Source organism: Montipora foliosa, chromosome 4, assembly GCF_036669935.1.
Source record: "Montipora foliosa isolate CH-2021 chromosome 4, ASM3666993v2, whole genome shotgun sequence".
In the NCBI taxonomy this organism is placed as follows: domain Eukaryota; kingdom Metazoa; phylum Cnidaria; class Anthozoa; order Scleractinia; family Acroporidae; genus Montipora; species Montipora foliosa.
The window spans coordinates 3,730,615-3,743,114 of NC_090872.1; the positions used below are offsets into that span (position 1 = coordinate 3,730,615).

Consider the following 12,500-nt stretch of genomic DNA (forward strand, 5'->3'; position numbering starts at 1 on the left):
CAAATCCAACCTTTGACAGTTAGTATTCAATGTATGGTGGGGTCATACATGGTGTTTTGGTGATTTGTTTCACTGTTTCAGTGTTTCGCTGTTTCATTGTTAGTAATGGCCATTTTTACAGTAATATTTGTATCACAGATTATAAATTTTTTGATTACTACTATCAAACTGTAAATCAAAAACATGAGCTGTATATAGTATTTATTTCCATCAGAGTACTTTAACTTTACAAAGACTGCATAACTGTAGCAGCGGAGCGGCTACACTAAGACCTTACGACGAGCCATATAACATACAAACAACAACTCAGTTTATTCGAAGGATCCACAGAAATTCATTTACACGCAGTCTTGATTGCTACCACTGATTTCCTTTACAAATAGCTGATTCAGAAGCGATGAGCGAAGCGGTTATACGATGATATGATGCGATAATGCAGTAACGAAAAATCTGTGTCCTTATACCCTTGCAACACCTTATAGAATCCTTAATCTGTAAACAATAGAGTCCTTGATACCGTAAACCGTAGAGAAACCTTAATTTAACTGTCTTACTAAAACCTTCAGCGGAAACGATTCACCACAGTGTCACAACTCGCGTGGTCATCCGGGACCCAGCTAGGTCTAGACCACCGCAATACAATAAAACGTCACACAAAAAGAAATGTCACGCACGATTCTGCTGCAACAGTAACATGAATACACATCCACATCTACATCTATATCTACATCTACATGTTCCAGCACTTGGCAAAGTATCTTTTGATATACAGCTGTTTCTGCTTAGGTGGGCTCATACACCACAAGCCTTTTTTTTTTCACTGCCAGGTCAACCACGTCTTTTGGAAAGAACACACTCACAAAGGACAGCCACAACACTGAGAACTTCATCCCCTACTCTTCTTGAATAGTGTGATTTCTTTAACGTCCCACAGGGAAGTTATGAACATGGAAGATATTTGTAAAACATGTCCTATGGTTTATAGTCTCTATCCGAGTAGACTTGAATGTCTATTACCATTTGCAGATGAAATTACAAAGGCAGCACTTTCTCCTCAGTTATTTTAAGACCAACAGTAATGTTACGTATGTATCACAACATGATCCATCATATTACAGGTAAACTACTACAGGATGTGAAATTACAATGTAAATCTCTCCTCAGTGGAAGTAAAATTATTGTACCATTTTATTTATATATAACATTGTTGTAAACAAATTTAAGTGCACATTATAGCAATGAATGGAGTTACTTGTCCGAGTTTAGTTAAATGGCGATGTACACCACACTACAAATATTTTATTTCTTATTATCATTAAGTAACTTAAACAGCAGCCAGCTACTGAGCAGTCAACAATGCACACAAAAACAATAACAGTCCAGTGAGAGTTCACCACAAGTACAGTTGACAGGCCTAGGCCGGACCAGTGTTAAAAATAAATTGTACAGTGCATGTTGACTGGCTCATTAAGAATAAATGATGGCTTCTGTAACGGGTCAGATCTTTCTGACCCAGCCACTTATATAAGTAACTCTGATTAAAAGGAGTTTAACTTTGATTAAAAGGAGAGTCCATCAATTACCAAAACACTGTGTTCTTGATTGAGGTCTTTTTTTACAAGTGATTTTCTAGCCTAACTGTACGACTTCCGTCAGATGGAGAGTATGGCGTACATTCTACAGAAAAATCTCTTTTAACCTGTGAACTAACCACTAAATTGACATATTGCGAGACATATTGTCATATAGTGCGACAGGTGTCAGATAAATTCTAAGCTTACTTACACAACTTCTATTCGTTTCATCGAACTGTAGAGCCAGAAGCTTCGAATTAATGTAAACACAGAGCAGATCTTATCCCCTGACAGTGAATTTTCCTTTCCATTCACCAAGCAGGTACACTTCCCTCGCACTTTTTCCTCTGACAAGAATGCACACACTCACCTTAAGTCGTTTTATAAGCTCATCTTTGCTCAGTCTTTCATGCAGATCAGTAGCAGCCGCTCGCTTCTTTGGAGAAGCGCCTGACTCACCGCGAGGCATTTAAAAAGACTCGTTTACCTTCACCGTCACTTGAAACCCATAAAACTGTACAAAAAATACGTCCACGTAGAATGATGATTATTCTTGTCAAATTTACAGCTAAGACTGCTCAGTTAAGGGGAAAATATGGATTCCCTGGCGCAACAATATTATTTTCTCGACACATTCTCTCTTTCAATCGAACACTTCAACCAATTGGCGCGAACAGCCCATAATACCCAAGTCACTGACAACTTTGTTATTGCCCGCGGGCTTTGAATCCGGAAGTCGAGGTTATGAAAGAGTCTTGTATAAAGTTGTTGAAACGTTGGTAGATACTTATAACTTCTTTCTTCCGTAACAAACTCTGTTTGAAAGATGGGTTAAAACCGGTCTGATAACATATTTTAAACTTTTTTTTTTAATTTCTGGAAAATTAATTTGATGGAGGTGTTGAAAAAGAGGTCACGTGACGAGTTGCTAATAAAAGAATGATCTGGTTCAAGTTAATTAAATTTTACGTAGGATAATTTCATCTGTTAATTATTATCAATTATAAGAACATAATTTGATGTTGGTTCGAGATGGAAGCAAAAGATCGGAAGACTTTGCGAGAAAAATGGACATGTCACACTGATGTGCTTTTTGTTCCTCGGTGCCTTGACTTTTATCAATGAGACTAAATTTTGCGCTCACATTTTCCACCGAATTGGGGGGCTATTGATGAAAAGAGCTGATGAGGAAATTGATGATCAGCCTTGTTCATCTTCGGGGACCCGAGAAGACGTCGAAGAAATATCGATTTCAGTGGAAAGTACAGAAGAAGGTACACTTAGTTGCACTGGTCAATTTACCATATCAACCCAGTTGATAAACCCATTTCTGTGTTTCATTTCCTCACCAACGCGACGCATCACCACAGCTGCTTCAAAAACGAAACCCATTTATTGATTTTGAGAAGAGCGAGCCGAAACTGAAACAACGAACACTGTTTCTACGAAGGCTATTCTCTCGCGTCTTGACACTGGGTTGTAAAGGACTCTTGCACAATAAAAAGATAAAATATATTTTTAATTGTCACACCTAAGAAATTAATTTTAAAATATATATAAATACAAATTTATTGTGAAGGCAAATCGTGTTTGTCAACGGACACGATATCGAGGCCACAGCACGTGCACAAACAACAGATACGACGTGGTTACATAGTCTACCGGGGAAGTCGCTTCATATTGAAGGAAGGAGCATCTGCGAAGTGCTTTTTTTGGTGTTTTTACATGTTCTTTTTGAGGTATTTACTTCATTGTCCCAAATTCATAGCTTCTTTATGTAACTAGATTTTCGTGAGTTGGTCTCGTCCATAAGATGGTCTTACATTCCGTAAATAAGTTGCAGCCTCAAAAATAGCCATGTTCTTCCAAGGCATGCTAACTTGTGTTCCAACCTTGACCCCATCGGCGTTTCCGGCATCGCTGCCCTTACGATTGTTATCAGTAACCCTCGCTACTTGTTTTTAAGCTCTCACTTTAAGCCCACATTTACCCCTTCTTGAGGAAAAAAGTCGAACAGGAAAATGGACAGCACCAGCAGCGATTCGTATTGTCTTTTTTTCATTATTTTTGGTCATTTAGATTTTTTTTTTCTTCGTTCTTCACATATCTCTGTGATTTTGACGAATTTGATTGTGATTGTTATCTCCAAATTGTTTTCTTTCCTTCTAAAGTGATGGCTCAGAAAAAGATACATTGTTACTGTACTTTGGATAAATATGTTGTGTTGAATTGTTATCTTCTGTGATGCTCGTATGTGGTGGAAAAACGAAGTGACACGATTGAAATTGAATATCTAACGTGTGTGCGGACTTTCTTATCTGGTACCAGTGTTCTGCCTCAACCAAGAGGCAAATCTCTGTGTCACCAATTAGCTATCGTGACTTGATAAAAATTGCTGTTTAAGGAGGTACATATGGTGAGATGCTGCTTCTTGCAATTTTGCATTTGACTATCTTTTAAGACTTTTAGAGCCAATTTAGTTTAGCTTCTACAGGAGAAAGTGTGTATGAGCCCATTGCCTTTCAAGTGTGACTCTTGTAGATTGTACTCTGTCCAACACCAGATGATTTTACTTATCACTGGAGAAACTCTGTTGGGGCAAAATGGCTAACAACATCTACATGTTACTGGTAGTCCACTCAAAAACCTAGTCCCTTTAACCCTTTGCTTCTTAACACATAAAGACTTTACTACATTACTCAACTGCCTCATCAGTGGAGAACCCATGAGGGACAAATTGGAGGGTTAAAGTGCCCATGTGATAAAATCGCTTCCTTTTTTTCTTCAGATTTTGAAAGTGTGTTTGTTTAACATTTAACTGGCAAAATTTTGAACTTTGATTTTTATCCAAAGACCGTTTACTTTGCGTGTAAGTTTTGGATTTCACAGTCCGCCATCACCCAGCCTCAAAGCTGACCGATTGGACCTCTGAGGGGTGCATCCAGGGAAAAGTGACGTCAAAGGCTCACTAGCTTAAATTTTCAGTGTGTGAATGCAGCTTATTATATATGCAAAACGCCAGTTTAAAAGTCTGAAAGTCCAAAACTCCCGTGCTGCATATTAATTTTGCGGCATACACATGCATTGCATTTTTAAACTAATGAGCCTTTGACATCATTTTCTCCTCAATCCAGCTCTCTCAAGAATTTAAAGTTAGAAATGGTCGACCATTAACCCTTTGACATCCAAACCGGCGTAAACCGGCAAGACTTTGCCTCCCGGGAAGCCGTGGGAGTCAATGGGTTAAATACGAAAATTCCAGTTAAAATAAACAGGTGTCATTGTGAAATCAAGGCTCAAAACTATGGTCGCTTCGTGTTTAGTTAACATAGTTTTGAAATCCAAAGAAAAATAAGATTGATTTTTTGGTCACAGGGGCTTCTTTAACCCTTTCACTCCCGTGGGGTTCCCCATTGACGAGTAAAATCGTCTGGCGTTAGACACAGTAAAATCTATAAGTGTCACTCTTGGGAGTGAAAGGGTTAATGGGGACATAGTTTTTGAGTGAATCTAGCTGTTGTTAACCCTTTCACTCCTGTGGGGTTCCCCATTGACGAGTAAAATCGTCTGGCGTTAGACAGAGTAAAATCTGTAAGTGTCACTCTTGGGAACTTTTCATGCTAGTCGTCATAAAGTTGATTCCACCATCCACCTTCCAGTGTGTGAGCACTATAAAAAACAACTGAGTCATTAGAAATATTAGAAATGTACAATGTTGTATTCCTTTGAGACAAATGGAGCTCATTGTTTTTCTTGTCCTTGTGCATTTTTATTGTTGTTCCTTCTTGCCAAGGAAATGGAAGAAGTTATTGTTGTATAGCTCACTAGTGACTAACTCATTGAAGGTCTTAAATACCTTCCTTGGTAAAATATAAAATAATAAATATTTCATTATGATTTGTCACATATGTTTAAAGTGCTTAGCAAAGTTCAATGTTGAGCCTTTGATATTGTTTATTTTCATGTTTCAGTTAGAAGTTCAAGTTCAGAAACAGATCAATCAACAGAAATGCCACCGAAGAGGAAAAGAAAGGCAGCTGCAAGAGAGGAAACCAAGCTAAAAAAACAAAAGGATGAATGCTTGGCTAGGTGATTACAAAAAAAGTGGTTCCAGTAAAAATTTGAAAAATATCTGTTCAACCTTGGGGTTTCTTGTGTTTCCTTCTGCAGGGTTCATTAGGGCCGTGCACGCGCGCGCCGTGGCTGTTTTCATCTTTTCTGCTTACTTTATTATTATATTATCAAAAGCATTAAAAATACCAAGCTCCCCAATTAGATTTATTGTCATTAGCTAGTAAGATATAACACTGGCCAATAATTAGGTCAAAGGAGGGTATTTTAAGCCTAAATTTAACAGTTGTGCCACGCATTCATGTAGCGGCCACAGAGTACATTTTAAAGAGTGGGCGCTAGGTTTTGGTGTGGATCACAGAAGTGCGAGGCGGGAGAGGAGAGAGTTTTAGGAGAAATCAACACCGTAGGAGAAAAGTGGGACAACTATCCCCAGCCCTCTACTCCATCTACTCTCCAGTTAAACCACTGTCAGGCATATGTGCTACAAGGGACGGGTAGATCATGCACAATTTTTTCTTTCAATGTAAAATATCTGCCTTGGCTTGACTTGGATGATGGGCATACTGTTAGTTTCTAAAAAAAACTATGGTACACCGCATCAGTAGGAATTGAAACACAAAAGTTTGGTTTTATCAAATGAGACTGTTGATTAAGGTGAATTAGCCATCTTGGGAAAGATCTTGTGTGCTGATGTTTTTCAGCTTTCAAATCTGTTCTAAATTCATTTGGTTAACCCATTCATACTGTAACTCATGCACCCCAGGAGGCTCCCAGTTGATAAGTAAAATCGTCTGGAATTAGACAGATGAAAATCAGATAAGTTTCACTCCCGGGAGTCAGTGGGTCCTAAATTTACAGTACCTTCATACACTTGTTTTGTTAAAACCAAATTTTTGTCTCGACTCACCCCACAACCTGCAGAGAAGGAACAGAATTTCAGACATTACTATAGCCCCTGGAGCACTTCTCCAAAATCATCGTCATCGTCATCATCATCATCATCATCATCATCATCATCCACATCATCATTTTTGAGCAAAACAGGTTAATAGTATTTTGTCATGTTCATTTATATTAGCAGCATCAAGTCTCAGTCTCAAACAGATGAATTAGGAAAACCATTTTCATTTAGGAGATGTAGGGCATGGTTTGATCACTATGCAGGTATGGCGTTCTATATTCGAATCATATTTATCATTGTCGCTGTTATCATCATGGCCATTATCTCAAAACTTAATGGTTCAGTTTAAAATTGACAGAGTGTTCTTTTATTGTTTTAAGAAGCAAAGTGTTTTGTAGTGTAACTGACCTTGCCTTTGTTCAATCTTAGGCCAGGACGAACCAGATACTATTGGTCCTGAGGGAATGGAAAAGCTCTGCAAAGATTTGGGTGTAGATCCAGAAGATGTAAGGAAATAAGAGGTTTTTTGATTAAGCGAGAATTTCAGACACAGTATCTTGCAGGAGAACCTTGTGTTCTATTTGGTTTATGAACTTGATAGAACTGTGGGTTTTCGCTACTGTATTGAAATAATTTCAGAGGCATGGTCATGTTCAGAAAAAAAATTGTCTCTTAAACAGACATTTCAACAGCAACAAACACATGATTTACCTATAGTATAATAATTTATTATAATAATTTTAATTAATATGTTAATATAAGAGGGGTAGGCCTTGCAAAACCTGGTCACAGCTAGAGTCTGATGACTTGATGCTCTGAAATCTCTCAGTTGAAGATGCCTGGAAATACAGAAATAGAGCACAAACATACATGTACCATGTAACGTCACACTCATTGGAAGGTGGAAAGCAACGTAATATGGATGATGTTGAGTGCTACCGGTACTAAGTACAGAAGCTGACCTGAACAATAAAGTAGAGTCACAGCCATGAGCAGGTGATGATTTTACAGGCAGCGAAGTTATAAACAATATTGCTAAGAAAGAACTATGGTACAGAAAATGAAGTTAATGGATGTTGCCACTGACAATGAGGCAGGGATACCAGGGTCCAAAATTAACTTTTTTATACAGGGTCCGAAATTGCGTCTTCCTGGTCGCCAATGCGACTAAAAATTGAGTACTGGCGGCCAGAATTTCACAGTTGGTCGCCAGTGGGCGGCCTACTATTAAGTTCAGAGCCGTTTGCCAACAAGTGTCTTACTTTTTATCCTGCCAATGTTTTTGAAATAAGAATAAAAGGAGTTTTCCCGTTAACTACCTCCATAGGTCTCCATAACGTCGCAAGCTGGCACGTTTTTTTGCGGTTTCTCATAAAATACGGGCAAAAAAACTGCGAGAGATTTGAGGGACTGGTGCAAGGAATGTAGCACAGTAATACATGGCGGTTCGTGTGCGACAGAACGTGACTGGTGTTTCCGTGGCTGAAATTTTCAACAAATGGGCAGATGGACGTCTTCATTACGTTCCAGGTCAGGTACATTTTCTCTCCAAAATGTCCGCTTTCGAAAGCAAAAAATAATGCTTGAGACATACACAAGACCGCACGGTCGTTGCTTTCTAGTCTCCATAAAGAAGTTCAAAATGTGCATTTTCAGGAGAAAATTTTTGGCGACCACAATTTGCCATCTGGCAACTGAAAATTTTTATCCAGTCGCCAGTTGTCGCCCATATAAAAAAGTTAATTTCGGACCCCGTAATATGGGCACAAACTGGCAACTAGATAAACATTTTCAGGCGCCAGATGGCAAATTGTGGTCGCCCAAACTTTTTGCTTGAAAATGCAGGTTTTGAACTTCTTTATGGATACCAGAAAGCAACGGCCGCTCGCTCTTGTGTGTCAAGCATTATTTTCGCTTTTGAAAGCGGACATTTTGGAGAGAAAATGCATCCGACCTTGAATGTAATAAAGAAATCTGTCTGCCCCTTAGGTTGTTGAAAATTTCAGCCATGGAAACACCAGTCACATTCTGTCGCACACAAACCGCCATATTGTTACCGTGCTACATCCCTTGCACCAGTCCCTTGAATCTCTTTTCTGAGTCGTTGTTTTTGCGTCCGCAATGCATATTTTATGAGAAACCGCTAAAAAACGTGGCGGCTTGTGATGTTATGGAGGGAGTTAACAGAAAAACTTCTTTCATTTTTATTTCAAAAATATCGGCAGGATAAAAAGTGAGACACCTGTTGGCAAACGGCTCTGAACTTAAAGTGGTACTATGACCAAAAAAAAATTTTGTTTTTCCTTTGGATTTCAAAACTATGTTAACTAAACACTAACTCACCCAAGTTTTAAGTTCTGATTTTAAAAAGACACCTGTTTATTTTAGCTGGAAATTTCTTATTTATTGGTTCACCATTACTAACTTTAAAATCTTGAGAGAGCTGGGTCGAGGAGAAAATGACGTCAAACACTCACTAGTTTAAGAATGCAATGCGTGTGTACGCGGCCTAATTGATATGCAGCACGGGAGCTTCGGCCTTTCAGACTTTTCAACCCGTGTTTTGCATATATAATAAATTGCGTTTACACGCTGAAATTTTAAGCTAGTGAGTAAATGACGTCATTTTCTCTAGATCCAACCCTCTGAGGTCCAATCGGCCAGTTTTGAATGTGAGTAATGGCGGACCATGAAATCCAAAACTTACACTCAAAATAAACAGCCTTTGGATAAAACTCAAAGCTCAAAATTTTGCCAGTTAGGTGTTAAGCGAACACGCTTTCAAAATCTGAAGAAAAAAATGGAAATGATTTTTTGATCATAGTACCACTTTAACGGTCAGTCGCCCACTGGCAACCAGTTGTGAAATTCTCGTCGCCAGTACTAAATTTTTAGGCGCATTGGCGACCAGGAAGGCACAATTTCGGACCCTGGATACATACTGTTAATACATGTACTTTCCTCTTTCTTAACCCCACAGACTGTGATGCTTGTCTTAGCATGGAAACTGCAGGCAGAGACCATGGGGTTTTTCACTTTTAATGAATGGAGCAAAGGAATGCTATCAATAGAGTAAGAATTTGCCTTAAAAATAATTTAGTAAAGCAGTTTTTAAGGCTTTAATGGCTTCTGTTTCTCTTAAAGACTGTGAAAGGATCCCTGCATGTTACTGCGATCTGTTTAACCCATTGACAGCTCGAGTACCGTAGGATGCCCCCAGGGGTCAATGTGTTAAGGCTACCATTAATGTATAATAAAGAAACGATGAATATTATAAACTATTGTGAAATTCATAAGTGACGTATCGTAAACACCCGCAGATAAGCTGCACCCACAGATAAACCGCACCCTGAATTTTGGAAAAAAAATTGTTTCAAAAGAAATCCAAAGTTGAGTCTTCAGAAGTCCTCTTCATCCACTGTTTATCGAAGGTAAACTCACTATTAACATTGAAGCAGAAAGTACTTCAATCTCTTACCCACAATTTTAGCACTTTAATCACTCACTGAAAAACTATGTCCCCTTTGATTGATCTTTTTCTAGTAATTTTGTTGACAGAAATGTCTTCATGCAAAACAGTTTTTCCATAGATCTTGCCTTACAACAAGAACTTGAGGTGGAACTTTCTTATCTTAGTAACCAGGCATTAGAAAAAAACAAAAAAACAGAAACCAGGTATTAGATCGGACGCAAAGATGGAAAATTGGACACCTGAAGCAGCCTTTTTCAAGTGTTCCCACAGATAAGCCACACCCCTGATTTCTAGCGACGATTTTTTGAAAATGGGTGTGGGTTATCTGCGGGTGTTTACGGTAATAATTTTGAACTGTGATTGTGATGACTTGGAGCGAGAATAATCGTGGCAGTGGAAATCAGATTACATATTAATGTCTTTCGTACATTTCAATATAATTCATTCACCTTGCACAGGACAGATCCCAGATTGCTTGATAAGCCAAGCGGTAGAGCAATCGCGTGGTCATGGGTTTAACTCCCATTCAAGTCTGGATTGTTGTGAGGCTTCCTTTGTAACAGCTTACTACTTTTCTCTCAGCTCTCTGATGGACACTTCTTAAGTGGACACTCCTTTAGTGTCCTCACCACTTACGCTAATTATAAAAGAGTTAGTGATGACATTTTTTTTACCTCTCTAGTTGTGACTCGACTCCAAAGCTCAAAGCAAGACTAAGTGGCTTGAAGTCCTTAACAAGCGATAGTGTGACTTTTAAAAAGATTTACCGTTATGCATTTGACTTTTGTAGAGTAAGTATTGTCACCAACTAACAGTACAGTAGCTGTCAATGACTGAAAACTAAGTCCTATGATCAATAATAATAATTATGCAGTCAAGGAATAATAATTGTTTGGCCTCTGTAAAACTTTTGTTAAGGGTGCCAAATGACAAGTGCACAGGATGAAAATACATTTGCAGGTCAACTTGTGATTGGCTGAGGAGATTTTGACCAACTGGTATCAGCAATTCAGTCTACAATTTTTTTGCCCAGAAAGGTCTCTCATAGCTTTGGAGATCGAAGAGCTTCCAAGTTTTGTTTTGTATGTGGTTTTGTATATCGTCTATCAATAATGAAGCTATTTTTAGAGCGAGCATTGTTTATCTGTGCCCCGGGTAGCATCATTTGCACCCACACTGCTCTCAGACACAATAATATTAATACTACTGTAGCCAAGAATTAGGATTTTGCGGTTCTAAAGTCTCGTTTATTGCCCAATGATAATGAACCAGCTTCCTTGCTTTAATGTAAGGTGCTTCCAGTGTGGCACCCTCACCATGCTTTGAAAGTTCAGCAACCCATTCAGGAGTCAGGGCACTCATAGTTTAAGCTAAACTCCTGCATATATACATTAATCATTGTGCAAAAGTGACTCACAAAAACACACAAGAACTCCCAAGGTTTGCTCAAGAACTACACAAGACTGTAACAATGCACACAAATCTGCTGCCATTTGTATGCTCAACAGCTGACTAGATCTCACAAACTCTGGCTGTACTGTGGAATGCTTATAATAATATTTATTAACAGACTGCAAAGATTGTAGACTGTAACATTCATTGAGGCTTCCTTCTGTTCACTTTTTAAACTTATAAGTGTGAGAGTTTTTCGTGTCAATATTTTTGTTATTTTTTGTTGAATGATAACACCAAGATGCAATAGAACAGTGAATTATAATTTTATTATTATTTTCTTTGAAACAGAATCCTGACCAACGAACTTTAGATAAGGAAACAGCTGTAACAATGATGCACCTTTTGCTTGATGGTTCATGGTCACTTCTTGACAATTTCTTAGACTTTTTACAGGTAATGAAGGGCTTTATACATAAATACGGGTACTATAATACTATAACACTATAATAATGATTATTGTCTTATCTTGGATTGTTCTTGTCAAATGGTGACAAAAAATTTCAATTGGTTATCTAGCAAAGCTTATACGCTGTACATGTTTCCAGCGGGGGGGGCGTTAACCCTTGTTCACACCTTAAGGGCCCCCAGTCGGCGAGTTAACTCGTTTGGCATTAGCCAGTCGAGTAAAATCTTTAACCCTTAACCCCCTCTCACCCCTAAACCAGCCTAAACCGACCATATGGTTTTACTCATCAATGGGGAACCTCCGGGAGTCAATGGGATAATCACTGGCGGTAAGGTGGAGAAGGGTAATCTTGCAGGGGATTGAATTGATTATGAAACCGACATAGCCCATAAAATTCAAAACAAGCTAGTAATTTGAAGGGTAATGTGCATCAACAAAGTTTTTGCTTGGTTCCCTTCAAAATGAATAATCTCTGTAAAAACAATGTCAGCTTGCCTTAAGCTTGCTACAAAATCAGGCAATAACATTTTTATCCTCTACAGAATTCCAAGTACAAAGTGTTGAATAGAGATCAGTGGTGCAATGTGTTAGAATTCAGTCGATCCATCAATGCTGACC

The 12,500-nt window shown here is 38.5% G+C and overlaps 2 protein-coding genes across 5 annotated transcripts in view; one reads left to right on the forward strand and one right to left on the reverse strand.

Annotated features, from left to right (window-relative positions):
- The window catches only part of LOC137999565 (sister chromatid cohesion protein PDS5 homolog A-like), a 73,083-nt gene extending 70,845 nt beyond the window's left edge, over positions 1-2,238 (reverse strand). Inside the window, exon 1 of the mRNA XM_068845373.1 lies at positions 1,945-2,238. Coding sequence (XP_068701474.1) covers positions 1,945-2,043 — 99 coding nt within the window. The 5' untranslated portion in view covers positions 2,044-2,238. The remainder of the gene's footprint in view (positions 1-1,944) is intronic.
- Positions 2,239-2,535: 297 nt separating this feature from the next.
- The window catches only part of LOC137999561 (DCN1-like protein 4), an 11,026-nt gene continuing 1,061 nt past the window's right edge, over positions 2,536-12,500 (forward strand). The window contains exons 1-8 of one of the 4 annotated variants that reach the window (XM_068845366.1): positions 2,536-2,848; positions 5,546-5,663; positions 6,727-6,812; positions 6,979-7,055; positions 9,530-9,621; positions 10,704-10,812; positions 11,765-11,869; positions 12,425-12,500. The exon at positions 12,425-12,500 is cut by the window's right edge and continues 27 nt beyond it. In XM_068845366.1, the coding sequence (XP_068701467.1) occupies positions 2,659-2,848; positions 5,546-5,663; positions 6,727-6,812; positions 6,979-7,055; positions 9,530-9,621; positions 10,704-10,812; positions 11,765-11,869; positions 12,425-12,500 (853 nt within the window). In that variant the 5' untranslated portion in view covers positions 2,536-2,658. Of the gene's footprint in view, positions 2,849-3,216; positions 3,314-5,545; positions 5,664-6,726; positions 6,813-6,978; positions 7,056-9,529; positions 9,622-10,703; positions 10,813-11,764; positions 11,870-12,424 lie in introns of those variants that run through there. The other 3 variants (XM_068845365.1, XM_068845369.1, XM_068845367.1) reach the window with 3 other exon arrangements.